An 18,995-nucleotide genomic window follows, 5' to 3' on the forward strand; every position below is an offset into this window, starting at 1 on the left:
CTGGTCACCTGAGGCTGGAGACAGGCATAGGGGCACCTGCCTTAGAAGTGCTGCCACAGGACCTTGGAGCTCCTAGGACAAGTCCCATGCTGTGTGTGTGTGTGTGTGTGTGTGTGTGTGTGTGTGTGTGTGTGTGTGTGTGTGTGTGTGTGTGTCTAGGACAAGTCCCATGCTGTGTGTGTGTGTGTGTGTGTGTGTGTGCGCACATGTGCACATGCACCCTAGTACCGAGGCTTGAACTCAGGCACTGTCCCTTAGACTTTTTTTCCGCTGGTGCTCTACCATTTGAGCCACAGTTACACTTCAGCTCTTACTGGTTAGTTGGTAAGAGTCTCTCGGACTTTCCTGCCTGGGCTGCTTTTGCACAGCAATCCTCAGCTCCCCTCCTCCCGACTGACTAGAATCACGGGCGTGAGCCACCCGCCGGCGCCCGGGTTCAGATGCGCACTTAGAGGCTGTCAACTGTGTTTGAGAGCAGTACTTACCGGAGCGAAGGCAGAGACAGGGGACCTGTGCCCTCATGCGGCCCCTGCTGCCCCTCCCTCATGGATGGCCTCGGTTTCCCCATCTGCCAAGGGTGAATCGCTCCACTGCTTTCTTCCCTCGAGTCCACCACATGCATCGTCTGATGCCAGGGCACGCTAACCACTCGCCAACCCCCGCTGCACCCCCCAAGACTTCCTAGAAGCCAGTGGAAGCTGGCGTGGATGAGAGCATCAGGAGGGCCGCGGGCTGGGACTCGCTGGGACTCGCTGGGCTGGCCGGGGGTGTTTCGAGCCCTGGGAGTCACAGACAACGGCTGTCACCCAAAACAACAGATGTTTCGAAGCCTTTATTTCATGAAAATAGGAAGTGCCCATTTCCTTGGATGTTTTTCCTTCAGTGAGAAATATTTAGGATAATTTTAGCAAAAGAAGCTACTGAAAAAAAAAACAACTTTAATGATGATTTTATTCGTAATGGGGAGTTTGCTTCAACCAGACTGATACCCAAGGTTTGAGTCTTCCGGGGTCCCCAGGGCCCAGAGCAGGCAAATGCCCCGTGGCTTCTTGGTTGAATGCGTGAATGAGGGAACGGGGAAAGTCCTGACAGACTGGAGGCGCCAGAACAGCCCCAGGAGCACACGGCATGGCACGTAGAAGCTGAGTACAACGCTCAGACACATGGAGCAGCTCAGGGAGGGAGGGCATTCCAGAAGGATCAGAATGGGCCAAGGAGGGGAACTAGGTAAGGATGTGTGTTCATCGGCATCCCGGTACTGTAACAAAACGCCTGAGGCATCCACTCAGGAAGAAGGAGGGCCACCTCGACTGGCAGTGTCAGAGGTTCCCGCGCATGGTCAGTTGGTCCCATTACTCTTGGGCCTGTCCCGGGGAGACGCACCACGGTGGGGAGCAGAGCTGAGACTCAGGTCATGGCTAGGAAGTGAAAGGCAGGGTCAGGAGGCCACAGCCTCCTTGGACCTATTGTTGGGGTCTGGAAAGAGCGTTCCTGCACTTCAGCTCAGGTCTACGAGACACGGGCCACCCCTGCCGGGGCGCCACGAGGCTCACAGAAGCAGACAGGTGGAAGGGGCAGGGACTTGAAGTGTGGAGAAGCCCGTTCACCTACTTCATGCCCGCTACTCCGTGTCTGTGAGCTGGGCCCAGCCCTGCTGAAGGACAGGGCAGCGCTGACAGTCCTCTGAAAATGGGCACACGTTCCCTGGGGTCCCAGAGAAGGAGTGTAGTTTGTTTGTTCCCAAGGTGCTTGGGGTCTTGGACGTAGAAGGAACTTTACTCCATGAGACTCAGGCCCTGGGCACGCGTCCTCGGAGGTAGATGCCACCTCTCCTTGCACACCTCAGGGGACGGCCTGCTCCCTCCCTCCGCGGTCTGTGGAGGAAGCCTCATTTATTCTTTTATGTAGCTGTCATCTTTTTTCTTTTTAATTTTGTGGGTGTCAGTACTGGGGCTTGCACTCAGTACCTCACTTGCTCAGTTTTTCACTCATAGCCGGAGCCAGTTACAGGGTTTTTTTTTTTTTTGCTGGTTTATTGGAGATAAGAGTCTCCTGGACTTTGAACCTCAGTCCTCAGATCTCAGCCTCCTGAGTGGCCAGGATGACAGGCATGAGCCACCAGCGCCCATATCACAGCTGCGCCTTTTTATTCTTCAAGACAGGGTCTCACTATGTAGCTCAGTCTGGCCTTGAACTCGCAATGCCCCGTGCTGAATGCCGGGGTTACAGGCATACACTAGCATACGTGGCTCAGACCTGTCCCCTGGTATGGAGCCAGGGTCCCATAGAGGTGGAAACAAGTGGCTCTGGGGACACGCACATACGTACACACACACACACACTCACACACACTCTCACACACACTCACTCACACACACACTCTCACACACACACACTCACACACACACACTCACACACACACTCACACACACACACACAGACCTGAGAGCTGCTCCCCGGGAGCTTGTGCCTTCCTTGTGCCGTCAAAGGTGGCAGGGCTCAGGGGTCCGGGTCCCCTCTTGGAAGCCTCAGGCAGCTAGAGGCCAGGGTAGGGGGAAGAACGGGAGAGAGGCTGGGAGGGGACCCTGCTGGAGGAGGCCGCTGCAGGGGCCGGTGAACGGTAGATGTCTGCCGCCGTTCCAACAGGACTGCTGTGACTCCCCAATCCAGGATGATTTGATTTAGGATTTTTCCACATCACGAGGACACAAAAACAATACACATCCATGGAAACCGTCTTCCAATTCCCCACTTGGATCTCTCCCAGCCAGCAGTATTGGGCACCAGCTCTCCTTCCACAGCTCCCACCAGCCTCAGGATCTCGAGGGGAAATAGCGCCCGCCTTATGGGGAAAGCTGATGGCGTGTTCACGCACCAGTTCGTTGGTGGGTGGAGGGGAGTCTGTACCCCAACCAACTCAAACAATAGAAATTGTCCCTTGGCCCTGGAGGCCGGAAGTTCCTCTGAAATCAAGCTGTGGGCAGGGCTGGGGCCTCCCTCCCGGCCCCTTGGGGCTTGCTGGCCATCCTGTGGTGTCCCGGTGTATAGGAGCATCCTCTGATCTCTTCCTTCATTGTCCTGGGGCGTCTCCTTGCCCAAATCTCTGTTCATAATGATACCAGACATGCTGAAGTCGCCATCCTCTTCTCCCGTGAGGTACGCTCACAGTATGGGGCTCAGGTCTCGGGGTACCATTCATTCCAACCAGTCGCAGGTTCTCAGGGCTGTGGTTTGGCAGGACAGGTGTGAGAGCAGCTCGATGAGCAGGGACTTACACTTCTGCCTTGGTCTCTGTTCTGTGTGTCAGCGCCTGTGGGTCAGAATCACTCCACGGTTCCATCTGTGTTCTGTAGGAAGGGCTGGGGCCGCTCAGGCCCAGTCCCCACGTCTTAATTTCCGGGTGGGGCTTGCTACCTTCAGATTGGCTGGGTTGGGTCTGATCTGACCTGATTGGCCCAGACACCAGTCTGTCATTACAGTCAGAGGCTGCTAGAGGCACCTTTACTCTCAGTGCAGTGGCCTATTTTCATACAGCTTTGTTGTTTTATTTCTTCTAACCAATGTTACATTCTATAAACAAAATGTACGTCACTGTAAATGTCCCCAAATAAAGAAACCTGATTTATCATGGAGTTTGTAGACAAAGCCAGGACATGTTAAGTAAGTGTTCTCCACGCTCACCAGGGTGCTTATGGGGTCTTTCCAAAATCTTTGCCCAAGTCAAGACAGCTGAGAGCTTCAGGATAGACTATCATGGTCAGGGGGCCATGGTGGCCAGAACTCTGCTAATTCTGAGACCCATGAGATTTAATCCGGTGCTGTGATTGATTGCTAATGCCTGCCATGGGCATGGAATGGAGGCAGTGGCCCCGGGTTAGTTATCCAGCCTCCTTTCCCAGGGCTCCCTCTGGAATCCTGGAAGGCGGGGAGGGCCTGTCCGAGGGGGCGCCCTCCTCATGGCTCCGGCCCTCCTGTGCAGGTCCCGGAAGCCATCCGCAAGTGCCAGAGGGCAGGCATCACGGTCCGCATGGTCACGGGCGACAATATCAACACGGCTCGGGCCATCGCCATCAAGTGTGGCATCATCCATCCTGGGGAGGACTTCCTGTGTCTGGAGGGCAAAGAGTTCAACCGGAGGATCCGGAACGAGAAGGGGGAGGTGCGTGTGTGCGTGCGCGCCGGCGTGGGGGCTCCGCCAGGCGCGGGGGCCTGGTCCAGAGACCAGCCAGCATGCCTCCAAGCGCCCAGGGACTGCACGGATCCCCTCCCCCACCCTGAGCCTCGGGGGGGCCCCCTTCTGACCGCGCTGACCCGTCCCCTCCAGGTTGAGCAGGAGCGAATCGACAAGATCTGGCCAAAGCTGAGGGTACTGGCTCGCTCCTCCCCCACTGACAAGCACACCTTGGTCAAAGGTAAGATGGGGGGGAGGGGTAAGAGGCCAGTCACAGCCCCCCAACCCCCCCAGGCCCTCCAGTCCTGGGACTTGCAGCTTCTTTGCAGGGAGGGACAGGGCCCCTTGGGATTCTCTATCCCGGGGGCACTCTGAGCCATTCCTTTCTCTGCCTACAGAGAGCCAAGAACAGATACGGGGTTGTCGGCTCTCTTGTGGCCTTCTAAGAAGCAGTGGGAGTGGATGGGCACCGGTGGCTCACGCCTGTCATCCTAGCTAGTCAGGAGGCTGAGACCTAAGGATCATGGTTCAAAGCCAGCCTAGGCAAGGAAGTTCCTGAGACTCTTACCTCCAATTAGTCACCAGAAAACAAGAAGTGGCATCATGTCTCAATGGGCTTGAGCAAGAAAGCCCAGCAACAGCGCCCAGGCTCTGGGTTCAAGCCCCATGACCCCCCCCCAAAAAAAAGCAGTAGGAGGCCTGTCTAGGGTCTCCAGTTTATGGCTCAAGGGCTGGACATAGCCCTCATGTGTTTTCTTTGACTGATTTGGTGCCTTTTTCTGCTGAATCTGAGTTACTTTATAGACATTGCTGTTTTTGTTTTTGCCGGTCGTGGGGCTTGAACGCTGTGCCTGGGCGCTGTCCCTCAGCTCTTTAGCTCAAGGCTAGCACTCTACCACTTGAGCCACAGCGCCACGTCCGGCTTTTTTCTTTTTGCTTATGTGGTGCTGAGGAATCGAACCCAGGGCCTCATGCATGCAAGGCAAGCGCTCTACCACTGAGCCACTTCCCAGCCCAGACCTTGCTCTCTTGTTATCTCTTCCTGGGCCGGCACTATGGTGAACTCTGGGCCTGCGCCCTGTCCCTGAGCTTTTCCCTGCAAGGCTGGCACTCTCCCACTTGAGCTACACCTGGACTCCAAGTTTTTCACTGCTGAATTGGAGATAAGCTTCTCATAGACTTTCCTGCCTGGGCTGGCTTCAACCCTCGATCCTCGGATCTGGTCCCCCGAGACCCTCAGACCGGGGTGTGGCCAGCAGTGCCTGGCTGGGCCTCGCTGTCTGGAGTCCTCATCCCCGTGGCTCCTCCTCATCCAAGCCCAGCTCCCTGCGCTCTTCCGCCCAGCCCCAGAGCTCCTGAGCTTGTGGGCCTTGGTCAGCCCGGTGTCTGAGGCCCAGGGGCCCAGAAGAGGTGAGCTGTCCTGGAGCAGAATTCCAAACAATGAGGCCCAAGGCCAGACTCCCCGCCTCCCATCGCCCTCTCTCCCTCAGCTGCTTGCGGGTCCCTCAGCCAACCCAGCAGAGCCAGAGGCTGCTTGGGAGGCGGAGAAGGGCATGGCAGGCTGCCTCTGGCCCTCTCGTAGCCTGCCCAGAGTGTTCAGTTTGGGCCGCGGGAGGTGGAGCGCTGGTGTCTCATGCTCCACACTGCTGCCCACAGGGAAATCCAGCATCCGGCCCGGAGCCCCAGGGAGAGAGGGAATGGGGGGCGGCTGGGACCCTGCAGACAGGCCAGAGGGCAGCCCACGGCTTGGGAGGCCCCGGCTGTCCCGCTGGAGCCCGTCAACCCGAGGGACTTTTGTAGGAGGCGGAGTGGGCGCAGGGCCGGTGCCTGGATGCTACAGGGGGCACAGAGGAGGCCGGGGCCGGGGTGTCTGGGCACCGGGACTCGGATGGGGGTAGCAGGGAGGCTCCTGGGGGCATGAGGCCCAGCCGCGGGGCCTGATCAGGGGCGGCTAGAGGAGACGGCGTGCCTACCACCGAGTGCCTGTCCTCCACGCATCTGCCTGGCGTGGGCCGGGGACACCCACGGGAGGCCCTGGCTGCCAGCCAATGACCGCGTGCATCTGGCCTGGGCAGCCTGCGTAGGGACCGGGACCAAGGACAGGGCTGTGAGCAGGCGCATGGGTAGGAAGGCCCAGGACAAGAGAAGAGGCCGGACAGTCGAGGCCAGGGCTGGAAGCAGGGCTGGGACGATTCGATGCTCGCTGCTCTGAGATGCCAGGCAGAGAGAGAATGATTCTCGGCGGGGGAGGGGGGGGCTTGGGGGTCTCTGGCGACCCTGTGGCTGCTGGGCAGGGGACTGGGTTGGGACTAGGGGGGTCTCTGGCGACCCTGTGGCTGCTGGGCAGGGCCAGGCTAGAGAGGGCCCCCCAAGGTAGCAATGAGCTGCCAGCAACAGAGGAGAAGGGGTCCCGGGTTTCAGTGGGATGTTGGAGGCAGAGATGGAGGCCTTGGCGGTATGCTCACCATGGGACATGAGAGGCCACGTCGAGGCCGATACACATTTGGATCCCACCCACGGGCATCTCTGCCGGAAGCCCCAGGACCCATGAGCCCCACAAGCTGCCGGTCCCCGTGGGTGACTTCACGCACACTTTCAGGCTGGTCCACAGCAAGCCCGGGGCCGTTGGTTCGTGCGATCTCGCTGCATGTCTGACTGAGAATAGAAGGCTGTGGGAGTCGAGGCCTCCTTGGAGATGACCAGATGGCGGTGGGGCAGGAGCAGCCCTGGGCAGGCAGAGAGGCCCGGGCTGGCCAGGGGACCAGGGATCCTGGTTTAGGGTGGGGCGGCTTCTGGCGTGGTCCGGGCGGGGCTGAGCGCGCTCTCCCCCTCCGCAGGCATCATCGACAGCACGCACACAGAGCAGAGGCAGGTGGTGGCCGTGACGGGGGACGGGACCAACGACGGGCCCGCACTCAAGAAGGCCGACGTGGGCTTTGCCATGGTAGGAGCGGCTTATGGGGGCCCTGGGGCGGGGTGGGGGGGCAGGAGCTCCCAGGCAAGCGTGGACTGCATAGATCTGTGCTGACAGAGGGGCTTCCTGATTCAGAGCGAGCGGGGGGGGGGGGTCTGGCTCTGCTGGTCCCACCGTGGCAGGGCTGAGGATGCAGACACGGCTCAGTGCCGCCCCCCCACCAGGCTCCGGTCCCCCCTTCATCCCCCCCATAGGGCATCGCGGGCACGGACGTGGCCAAGGAGGCATCGGACATCATCCTGACGGACGACAACTTCAGCAGCATCGTGAAGGCGGTGATGTGGGGCCGGAACGTCTACGACAGCATCTCCAAGTTCCTGCAGTTCCAGCTCACCGTCAACGTGGTGGCCGTCATCGTGGCCTTCACGGGCGCGTGCATCACACAGGTGGGGCCCGCGTCCCGCGGCCGGGGGGGAGGGGGTCTGCGACCACCAGCTTCCTGCAGTGGGGGTCATGAGGGAGGTGGCAGGCCGAGGGGACGGGACGTCGGGCCTCGAGCCCCAGCTGCAGAGTCTGGGCTCCCTGCCCCCCCAGTCTCGGGAGTGGGGATCAGGAAAGGCCAGGTCGGGGCTGTGTCCACATCACACCTGTGATCTTGGCCTCCTTAGAGGCTGAAGTAAGGCTCCGCTCCAGCTTGACCTGGCTCTGGAACAGCCAAGCACTGGCCCTGCTGCTCGAAGCCTCCTGGGGCTGTGTCCACTTCCGCCTTCCTCCAGCTGGGGCTGGGGAGGGCACGGGGAGGGGGACCCCTTAACCCAGAGTGATCCTGGGGAGACCTGACCCTCCCAGCTGCAGCCCCAAGGTCCACATGGCCCTGGGGACACGGCTCTATCTTGCACTGTAGAGATGACCATGGTAGTGGCCACTACCCCAGCTCTAAGGGTCAGAGTCCCCCCCCCCGCCCCTTCCCCGGGGGTAGCGTTAGTCAGGGGGCGGTTTGGCCTCTCCCTTCTGCTCCCAGGGCCTCTCCACTGATCTGTGGGTGTGGTGCTCCCTCTAGTGGCGTCTTGGAGCTACTGCATGGCAGCAGTGAGGGGCTTCTTGGAGACCAACTGGTACCAGTAGGGACAAAGGGACTCTGAGGTTTGGGATCCTCAGATGGGTGGGCTGTATATCACTGAAGATGCCTGAGGATGCAGCTGAGCCAGGGTGGGTGGGCTGGATGGAGCGGGGGACCCGCGGAAAGGGGACGGGGGAGGGGAAAGCAGCCTGCTGGAGCTGCTCAGCTCAGGTGGGCGTCCGGGGGGGCGCTCCCCCAAGACGGACAGGACCACAGGGAGAGGTCTGGGCTGGAGGGGGGTCGTGCAGGGGCAGGGTGGCAAGGCGTGGACAGAACAGAGTGTTCACGGGGTCTTGGGAACTCGGAGGAGGAGGAAAAGGGGCCTGGGGCCAGTGGGAAGGCCAGTAGGACAGGGCCATATGCCTGGCGGGAGGGGGGCTGGGGGGGACTAAGTGGGGGCAGTTCTGCACCTTCTCCAGAGTTTTCTAGGACATGCCACGCACCTGCTCAGAAGCCTAAAGTCAGGGCCGCCCCTGGCTGCCACGGGAGCCTGCCGAGATCCCCTGCAGTGGCCACTCGGCCTCTGTGACCTTCCTCTCCCCGCCCCGCCCAGGACTCCCCTCTGAAGGCCGTGCAGATGCTCTGGGTGAACCTCATCATGGACACATTCGCCTCGCTGGCGCTGGCCACTGAGCCGCCCACAGAGACCCTGCTCCTGAGGAAGCCGTACGGCCGCAACAAGCCGCTCATCTCCCGGACCATGATGAAGAACATTCTGGGCCACGCCGTGTACCAGCTCACCCTCATCTTCACGCTGCTCTTCGTGGGTGAGCCCACACCTCCCATGGGTGGCCCAGCAGCACCTTCCGGCCACACCACAGCCCAGACCCAGGCTCTGGATTCACATCCACCTCCCTGTGTCATTCCTGGGGAGACTGAGGCTGAGCGAGGGAGCACAGAGCTGGCCCCGACCCCAGCCAGGCACCTGCGCTGATGGCAGTGCCACGACACACCACGCAAGCCAGCACCCCGGACTGGTGGCTGCCCCAGCTCAGCCTAGGGGAGACAAGGCGGGGGGAGGTAGCGCATTCCTTCTCTGACCCCCTCCAGAGCCTCCTTACTCCAGGAAAGGCGACCTCTAAGAAACTTTCCTTAGAGCAAAGCCCAGCATCTCCAGGGGCCTCCACAGAGTCCCCCTCCTTCCCCTCTCGGGCCAGCTTTCCACCTCTGTGCTGAAATTCCTGAGATAATGAACTTAGAAACAGTTTGGGGACAGGGTGCCCGTGGCTCACGCCTGGAATCCTAGCTCCTCAGGAGGCTGAGATCTGAGGATCACAGTTCAAAGCCAGCCTGGGCAGGAAAGTCAGGGAGACTCTTAACTACAGTTAACCACCAGAAAAATGGTGCTAGCTTTGAGCTAAAGAGCTCAGGGAGAGTACCCAATAAACTCATGTGTGGTAAGGTGAAAATATCATCAGCTTTCCCCGTGAAGTGTAAAAAAGCTTTTGAGGAGAGGAAGTCAATTTGGAGGTTCCAGTCCATGATCCTTTGAGCCTGTGGGGAGACAGCACAATCTGACGGGAGGGTGCGGTGCAGGAAAACTGCTCACCCGCAGCCAGGAAGCAGAGAGAGGTGTGGGCCAGGGTCCCACAGTCCCCTTCAAGGACATGCTCCTGGTGAATGTGACATTTCCACCCAGCCCTGCCTGTAAAGGCTTCCACACTTCCCGTGGTGGACAGACTGTGGACCACACCTGCAGACATGGGCCTCTGGGCACTTGTGAAACTACAGTGGCTCTCTTCATGAGGTCCAGATGCATTTGGCAGTTTAGGGGGTGAGTGTGTGTGTGTCCTGGTCCTGGAGCTTGAACTCAGGGCCTGGGTGCTGTCCCTGAGCTTTTTGTGCTCAAGGCTAGCATTCCATCACTTGAGCCACAGCTCCACTTCTAGCTTTTTTGGTGGTTACCAGGAGATAGGAGACTCACCGCCTTTTTTGCCTGAGCTAGCTTCCAACCTCCATCCTCAGATCTCAGCCTCCCAAGGTCACCACCCACGCAGCAAGGGTCACCTTTCATACAGCGTTGCCCGGTAACTTGGTAGCAGGTGCCCTGATTTTCTCAGGTCTCCACACAGAAGGTAGAAGTTCCCCATTCCCCTGGCCTTCTTCCTGGAAGAGAGCCAAGCCCTCGGTCACCACCCAGACATCCACAGGCCTCCAGCACCTCAAAAGCCCCGGTGTCTGTGTGTGTGTGGGGGGGGTGATCGCTCTCCTGGCCACCACCTTCAGCCCCGCCCCACCCTCTTGATTGGCAGGCGAGAAGATGTTCCAGATTGACAGCGGGCGGAACGCACCGCTGCACTCCCCGCCCTCGGAGCACTACACCATCATCTTCAACACCTTCGTCATGATGCAGCTCTTCAACGAGATCAACGCCCGCAAGATCCACGGCGAGCGCAACGTCTTCGATGGCATCTTCCGGAACCCCATCTTCTGCACCATCGTGCTGGGCACCTTTGCCATTCAGGTAGCTGGGCCTCCACCAGTACTGGGACTGGGCGTGGGCACTGCTCACACACACACACACACACACACTGCGGACCAGCCACTGAAAGTCTGTTCCTCTTCTGCCTCCTGTGCCCTTTGACCTGCAGATCGTGATCGTGCAGTTTGGAGGGAAGCCGTTCAGCTGTTCCCCACTGCAGCTGGACCAGTGGATGTGGTGCATCTTCATTGGCTTAGGAGAGCTCGTCTGGGGCCAGGTATGTGTGCTGGGCCACAGAAGGGAAAGAGTACTGGATAAGGAGTCCTGCGGCTCCAAGATTGGCCCTGGTTCTGCCATGGCATGCTGCTCCCGGCCGGATCAGGCGCCTCCCTTCGTGCCAGGTCTCATGGCTCTGACTGTTTGCTTGGTGTTTTCTTTCAACTGCATCAGAGATACTTGGTTTAATTTAAATCTAGTTGAGCCGGGCGCCAGTGGCTCACGCCTGTCACCCTAACTACTCAGGAGGCTGAGATCTGAGGATCACAGTTCAGAGCCAGCCCAGGCAGGAAAGTCTGTGAGATTCTTATCTCCAATAAACCACTAGAAAACCAGAAGTGGCGCTGTGGTTCAAGTGGTAGAGCGCTCACCTTGAGCTCAAGAGCTGAGGGACAGCGCCCAAGCCCAGAGTTCAGGCCCCACAACTGACCCCCCCCAAAAAAATAGTTTAAAAGGGAGTGCTCTATGACTAATGTGACTAGAAAATCAAGTCATGGGCCATAACTAGAAACTAACCAAACACGTAATGTAATAAATGTGATGTTTCTGAAGGCTTCCGGCCTGAGGTCAACATGGACAAAAACAGGCTCAGTGAGGCATCTGGGCACACACCTGTGATCCCAGAACTCAGGAGGCTGAGGCAGGAGGATTGGGAGTTCAAGGCCAGCCTGAGCTACATAATGCAACCCTGTCTCAAAAAGCTACCCCTGTAAAAAAAAAAAAAAGACGAGTCAGTAGATCCCTTCCCTACATTTGCTCAAGTTCCAGGCCTGTGTGTATGTGTCCCCCACACAGACACTCATGCACACATACGCCATCCACACGTGTGTGTGCGGGTGCGTGTGCACCTGCACCCGTGCACATGCGCCCCATTGCTCTGACAGCTTGCGGCTGAGTCTCCGGACCCAGCGCACTGCTTGGGTTAGGCGTCCAGAGCAAAGGGTGGGCGAGGAGGTGAGGAGGCCCTGACCCTGGCTGCCGCGTCCCTTGCAGGTCATTGCCACCATCCCCACGAGTAGGCTCACGTTCCTGAAGGAGGCGGGCAGGCTCACGCAGAAGGAGGAGACCCCCGAGGAGGAGCTCAACGAGGATGTGGAGGAGATCGACCACGCCGAGCGGGAGCTGCGTCGTGGCCAGATCCTGTGGTTCCGGGGCCTGAACCGCATCCAGACGCAGGTGTGACACCTTCCCGGGCTGGGCACAGGTGGCAGGGCGAGTGTGCACAGCCACGGGGCCGGTGCTGCGCCCAGGGAGGGGGAGTGGCCGCAGAGGGGCCGCCGGCGCACTGTTCCCGACACACATGCTCCCACCCCACCCCGTGCCCAGCAAGGGTCTCCGTGGGACCCCGTCCACTGGGGGACCCGGGGAGTGCCCCTGAGAGGGCAGGGAGCGGCGACTCCAGGAGCCACGCCACCGCCGTGGCTGGGGGCAGCATTTCCCAGGAAGGGCTGGAGGCAGGCTGAAAGCCAGGGGCCCCGGGTCCCCCCCCCCGCACCCCTACACACAGATGGACACAAGGAACTCCACCTGTGCCCTGCCGGGCCAGGTCTGAGGACGCGGGGAGACCGAGGTCCAGGTCCACAGGAGCACACGTGCACGCATGCGTGCTCCAGTCACGCGGGGCCACGCGTGCGCAGTACCCGCCCAGAGCACCCCGTGCAGCCTCCATCGGGCATCCTTCCCGCGCACGCGCGCAGCGTGGAGCCCCTCCCGTGGGCCAGGCGGAGTCTCCAGGGGGGCTGTAGGAAAGGGAGAGTGGGACTTGTTGACCGGACAGACGGGGGGGGGCCGGAGCTCCCCCCAGGGGCTTCCCGGCGCTCCAGGGAGGTTATATGAAGGGCAGCACCGCACCCCAGGCCCTGGCATGGCCGCTGCACCCCCACACCACCCCGTGCCGGGCCTCAGCCCCAGGAGATGGCCGGGGCAGGGGGGAGTGCCTGGGCTCTGCTGCTCTGACCGGGATGCCGCCGCCCCACTTCCTCCGATGGACAGGACGGCTCTCAGAGCCTGGCCCTGAGCTGTCGTCGACCCCTGCAGGTTCCACCGTGGCAGGGGGAAGCAGGACCGGCGTCTCCGAGTCCTTGTCACTGAGCATGCGCGCCGGCCGGGGCTCAGTCCTCCGGAGCACTGGGCATGCGCGCCGGCCGGGGCTCAGTCCTTCGGAGCACTGGGCATGCGCACCAGCAAGGTCTCAGTCCTCCGGAGCACTGGGCATGCGCACCAGCAGGGTCTCGGTCCTCCGGAGCACTGGGCATGCGCACCAGCAGGGTCTCAGTCCTCCGGAGCACTGGGCATGCGCGCTCCCAGGGCCAGCCTACCTCTCTCCTCCAGAGCACTAATGTGGTTCTGGTGCTTTGCCAATTACAGATAACCCTGCCAGGTAGATGGCTTTGCCCCTTCTTAAGGACAAGAGACGGGACTCAGAGAGGGACTTGCCCAAGGTCACCTAGCTAGTAAGTGACAAGAGCCGGAATTGGGGGCCAAGGTCCGTCCACCCCAGGGCCCCCTCCTCACCACACACTGGCTCTGCTCTAGGCCCAGAGTGAGGCAGCGTGCGTAGCTCTTCCCTCCCTGCGCCACACCCAGCCCCTCGCACAGAGCCAAGGCCTCCCCCGCTCCCCTCCCCCCGGTCCTCGGGGAGCCTGGGGACTCCAGAGGGACCTGGAGCTGAGCAGACATCTCCCCAGCCCCGGAGTGTGTCTGGTATTGTCGTTTTGATTTGAAGTGATGTTGTCGTTGTCGCCGTGGCTGCGGCTGCTCTGTGACATGGCGCCCGTCCGTCGTGTGGCTGTCCTGTGTGTTCTTCCGGCAACCTGTCTCGTTCTCTCCTCCGTTGCAGATTGAAGTAGTCAATACTTTCAAGAGCGGGGCCTCCTTCCAGGGGGCCCTGCGGAGACAGTCCTCCGTCACCAGCCAGAGCCAGGACGTAGCCAATCTCTCTAGCCCTAGTCGCGTGTCGTTGTCCAATGCTCTTTCCTCTCCGACCAGCCTTCCTCCTGCTGCAGCTGGGCGTGAGTGTGACACCTTTCCACCTCCGCTGGTGCCACCAGCACCAGCCCCCGGGCGGGCAGGGGCCGGGGTACCACAGACGTGGTGGGGCTGAAGGGGCACAGCCAGTGAAGAGGGTCGCAGCGGCCAGGAGGTCAGAACTGAGCCCTGGGGTGCTAGCCTACTCGACAGACCAGGGTCAGCTGGGGTCACTGGATTGGAACGACCCGGGTAGGACTCATTAGGGCCTCGAGGGGTCCACCAGAGGGCGCCTGTGAACCAGTGGCCCTGTTGTGCTTTGTTAAGAAAGGCCGGGCCAAGGTTAGAGTCTGAGGGGGAGAAGGGGGCCACAGCCAGTGGCAGAGAGGGCCAGTTGGGAGAGAGGCCCTGGCACACTGGTACCCTGATTGGGATGGGGAGGCCACAGAAGGTCAGAGGTCACAGTCAGTAGTGTCTTTGCCCTCTTCGTGCCCCGCTCCCTGCACACCTGACCCCCTCAGCTGCCTACAACCATCAGGGAGGGGACCTGTGCAGTTACTACCCTCCCTGAACGGCGTGATGCCTGGCTCAGCTAGACGAGGAGCTCTGGTCCTAACCTGCAGCCCCTCTTACCTGAGGGGCTAGCCCGGACTCCGAACCCTCCACCTTTCTCTGCCAAACACCTCCTCGCGCCATCATTTCTGGCCTGGATCACTCGGCTCTGGCTTTGTCCAGAACTTTCTTGGACCTCTCCATAGCTTCAGGCCCCAGAAGGGAGTGGTCTCTCTTTTCTATCCTCCTCCAGTTAATCTGGCTCCCACAGTGCAAATAAAGGTGCCCCTTGTTCTGCCCTTTCCAAAGGGAGATGGTGGGTTTGTCATCTCCGCTAGCCTTCAGCTGGACCTCATCTCCACCTAATGCCACACACACACACACACACACACACACACACGTCCCATCCCCCCACCCCCCAGCAGGGAAGGACCTGAGCTAACCCCGCCCCTCCCTGCATCCCGTGAGCTTGCGTGCCAGCTGCCCTGCCAGGGGACCAGCTCTGTCCCCAGCACATAGCAGCCAAGAGGTCAAGACGCATTTGAGCAGGCGGTGCCCAAGCCACGTTCCGCTGAGGGTCTGTCCCTAGACCACTGCAGCTAAGGAAGCCCCTCCAAAGCAGAATGGGTGACCCCCCAAGTCCCCAAGCCTCTGGCCTTGCTTAGCCCCCCCCCAGTCTTGAAGTGCAGTGTCCCGCACGGAGACACCCCTGCAGAGGGCTCTTGTCCCCTCCCCTCAGCTGGCCCTCACTGCTGGCCTCAGGCTCGGAGCCCTGGCCCGCCTGGCTCAGCTTCTTTCCCGGTGTGTGGCACTCTACCCTGGAACATGACATTCCGGGCCCCCAGGCCTCCTTGAAGGTCCAGCCTCCATGCTGGCCTTCACCTTTGCTCCAGAAGGAAGAGCAGCCCTTGATCTCAGCCGCGTTACCCACCCGTCCTGTGCCATTGGTGACGCACCTATTACCCTAGGACGTGGTGCGTGGCCTGCGGAGACGGGCCATCTTCCCCCTCCCTCCGCCTTAGCCACCAAGCTGACTCCCTGAGCCAGCTCAGCCTCCTCACGGCGGCGTCTTTGAGGTGCCTTTGGAGGCGCACTGGGGCAGAGGCCGTCTCTGGACCCTTCCTTGGGTCTCACAGAGAGCGTGAGCAGCCCCCTGCCAGGGGCTCTGGCTCCTCCTGGAGCGAATCCCCACCCCCTCTGGCTTCAGCAAACACTTTGGGATCACCATGGCCACCGTGCAAATGCTAACTATGTCCCCTGGTCCTTTGCTTGGATGGTTTCTAAAACGTCACCTCCTGTGGTCTCTGGGACACAGAGGACCCTGTGTGTAACAGGCCAGGTTCCACAGAAGCCGAGAGTCCTCCTCCCCTCTGAGGGCATGCTGTAGAAGGCCGACCAGTCTGGTGGGGGTGGGGAGACACAGGTGTGGCACCCACAGTCTGAGTGGGATCGTCTGGGGTCTGTAGCAGAGCAGACGGCTATGCAGCTACCAAAGAACCCAGCCCGGGCCCCGGCCCCTGAGTTATCGAGTTGACCCCAGAGGCCTAGAACAGGACAGCCTGCGTTGGGGCTGACTCTAACTCCTGACACGGAGGGAGGTGAGGAAAACCCTGCCCAGCCCGCACGCCCACCCCCAGCACCGACAATGACGATGACGGCAGACAGGTGCCCATCGGAAGTGGCATGTGTGGTCAGCCAGGTCCCGGGAGCCCAGGAAGGACCTGGCACCCTCCTCTCCACCCACGTACACAAAAGCTAGTTGGCTTTTCCCAGGGGTTCGCTGGCACCCCCCGTATGGCACACGCTTGAGCCACACTCAGCGTTTCTAGAGCTGCCTCCCCTTCACAGCCGAAATCCAAGCGGAGAGCGTGCAGGCCACAGAAGGCGAGGGTCGGGCCGGGAGGTCAGAGCAGCAGGTCTGTCTCCAAAGCCCCTCTTATTCCCCCACACACCCCAACTCATCACTCGTCCTGGGCGGGTCCGCAGGCCTTGGGCGTGGAGGCTGCATGTCCCAGGCCTGTGGTCTCATAAGGGAGCAGGAGCCTCCTGGGTGTGGAGGCCAGGGAAGGCGGTGCCGGTCAGGGACCTCAGCTCCCCTTGCAGGAACCGGGAGACGAGCCTCCACCTGCAGGCGCCCGGACGGCGCTCAGCCCTGTCACCCAGGGCCCCGTCTCTCCTGCCTCAGATCCCTCAGATCCCTGACTCCTCCTCAGCCGTCTTTGGCCTTAGCAAGTCTGCGGTCCTCCATCCGGGAGAGTCCTCCAGACCCAGTAGAGCAGGCCCCCGAGCCACACTGTGGGTGCTATGCCTCAAGATGCAGGACACCCCGCAACCCCCTTCAGACTCTGGGCTCTAAGGGTCCTCGGATGAGGAGTTGGTGCTGTCAGGGAGAGAAATCAGACAGAATGAGCCAGGAAGGAAAGCTGGGCGCTCTTAGCGTTTGTTTGGGTGTTTGGGGGTTTTTTTGGTGACTAATTTAGTATGACCTTGGGTTGGTAAGAAAATCACAAATGGCTTTCAGGACTTGGGGGGAGGGCCCCCCGGACCTCCCCGCTGTCTGAATATTCCCTGTGTTTGTTTCCCTAGAGGGCTAGACAACCCTGGACACAGAGTTCAGCAAGAGAGAGTGAAATTAAAAGAGGTTGTGAGTCTTTAACCTTGAGCCTGAAATGAATGTGAATCAAACCCAGCCTCTTGGCTTCCTTGAAGCCGGGTAAACATTCGAGTATGTGGGGACCCATCTCAGCAGGGCCCAGGGCTCCCCGCCCCGTGCATAGATAGATGAACCCAAATGTCTGCAGTCTTACCCGCCAGCTCCCTTCCTGTCCATCCCTTCCTGTCCCCCCCCCCTCCCCACAACGCGGCTTCTGCCCCAAATACCTCCTTTATGCCAGGCAGGGAGGGAGAAGGAAGCGTCTGGGAGTGTGGGGTTTTTTTTCTGCTTAGATTTTTTTTCTCTATTTCAGCCGCAGAGAACGAAGTAGACTTGAGGCGCCTGGCAGGGCCCCACCGGTCTCGCCCCACAGCGTTGTCCCAACAGTTCATTCTTTCTGTTGTCTCCATGCCAAAGGGCGGGCGGAGGGCTCCATCTCATTGTGTGTCTCCCCTGCATTGTCAGTCACATGACAGAGGCCTACCATGTCTCCTCCCCCCCCCGCCCCCCCACACCCACACACGTGCTTTCTCCAGCCCCTGTTTTATCATTGTGCCGAGCCCTAGGGCCGGACAGGCACAGCGGTCATTATCCCCATGTGACAGATGGGGACACTGAGGCCTCCGTGCCTTTTTCATGTTATTTGGTTTCCACGTATTCAGATGCAATGGAGACCAGAGCCATAGTCGCCTCTGCAGAGGCAGGACCAGGCAGTCTGGCAGAGGTAGCTCAGGGCATCGACAGTGGCTCTACCATACAAAGAATCAGGACAGAGGCACCGGCCGGCTGGCTCCTCTTGCCCTTATTTAAAGCATGATTCCCACAAGTGGGGCTGGGCTCCCCGGAGTCTTCAGCACAAAGGACAAGGGACAGAGGTGCCTTATAGAAGAATGACGGGGAGAGTGACATTGATCAGATGCATTACATTTATAAACTAACGTATTGAGCCAGGCACCAATGGCCCATGCCTGTCATCCTAGCTACTCAGGAGGCTGAGATCTGAGGATCACAGTTCAAAGCCAGCCCAGGCAGGAAAGTCTGTGAGACTCTTATCTCCAGTTAACCACCAAAAGCTGGAAATGGAGCTGTGACTCAAGCGGTATAGTGCTAGCCTTGAGCAAAAGAGCTCAAGGGCAGGAAGTGGCGCTGTGGCTCAAGTGGTAGAGCGCTAACCTTGAGCTGAAGTGCTGAGGGACAGCGCCCAGGCCCAGAGTTCAAGTCCCATGACCAACAAAAAACAAAAAAACAAAACTCAAGGACAATGCCCAGGCTCTGAGTTCAAGCCTAAGTACCAGCACAAATATATATATATATATATATATATATATATATATATATATGTATATACATATTAAATTGAAACCCCAACCATTTAAAGATATTAATTTTTTTAAAGACAAGCGGAAGGCAGCTAATTAATCACTACTGCCTGACAGCAAAGGAGGGAAGTTAATTGGCAGGAAAACACTATCACAGCCTAGAATGTTGCACAAACCCAAGCTCGTTGACTGGTGACGATCAAGTTGAGCTGTCTGCCCTCTGGCTTAGCTGGCAGAGGCGCCTTCAGTGAGCCTTAGAAACAGGGACCTGGAGGTTGGCGATGTGGCTCAGTGGTAGAGTGCTTGCCTAGCATCCATGAAGCCCTGGGTTCAGTACCATATAAACGGAGGGGAAAAAAAGCCGGAAGTGGCGCTGTGACTCAAGTGATAGAGTGCTAATCTTGAGCAAAAGAAGCTCAGGGTCAATGCCCAGGCCCTGAGTTCCAGCCCCAGGACTGACCAAAAAAAGAAAGAAAAAGAGGAGTCTCAGGCCTCAGCAGAGACAGAGTCATCCCGCACAGCCATCTAAACCCTTCCCTGCATGGGGAAGGGGTTCCCTCACCGTGCTCCACAGAAGAATCCCCATGGGTTTAGCTGAGCT

At 59.6% G+C, this 18,995-nt stretch overlaps 1 protein-coding gene across 4 annotated transcripts in view; it reads left to right on the forward strand.

Annotated features, from left to right (window-relative positions):
- The window catches only part of Atp2b2 (ATPase, Ca++ transporting, plasma membrane 2), a 59,036-nt gene that overhangs the window by 37,557 nt on the left and 2,484 nt on the right, over positions 1-18,995 (forward strand). For all 4 annotated transcript variants that reach the window (XM_013010391.1, XM_013010390.1, XM_013010388.1 and 1 more), the window contains 8 exons: positions 3,980-4,159; positions 4,325-4,412; positions 7,009-7,115; positions 7,340-7,531; positions 8,759-8,972; positions 10,458-10,669; positions 10,797-10,904; positions 11,897-12,079. In XM_013010391.1, the coding sequence (XP_012865845.1) occupies positions 3,980-4,159; positions 4,325-4,412; positions 7,009-7,115; positions 7,340-7,531; positions 8,759-8,972; positions 10,458-10,669; positions 10,797-10,904; positions 11,897-12,079 (1,284 nt within the window). The remainder of the gene's footprint in view (positions 1-3,979; positions 4,160-4,324; positions 4,413-7,008; positions 7,116-7,339; positions 7,532-8,758; positions 8,973-10,457; positions 10,670-10,796; positions 10,905-11,896; positions 12,080-18,995) is intronic.

The sequence above is a fragment of the Dipodomys ordii genome, unplaced genomic scaffold (genome assembly GCF_000151885.1).
Source record: "Dipodomys ordii isolate 6190 unplaced genomic scaffold, Dord_2.0 Scaffold12, whole genome shotgun sequence".
NCBI lineage: Eukaryota > Metazoa > Chordata > Mammalia > Rodentia > Heteromyidae > Dipodomys > Dipodomys ordii.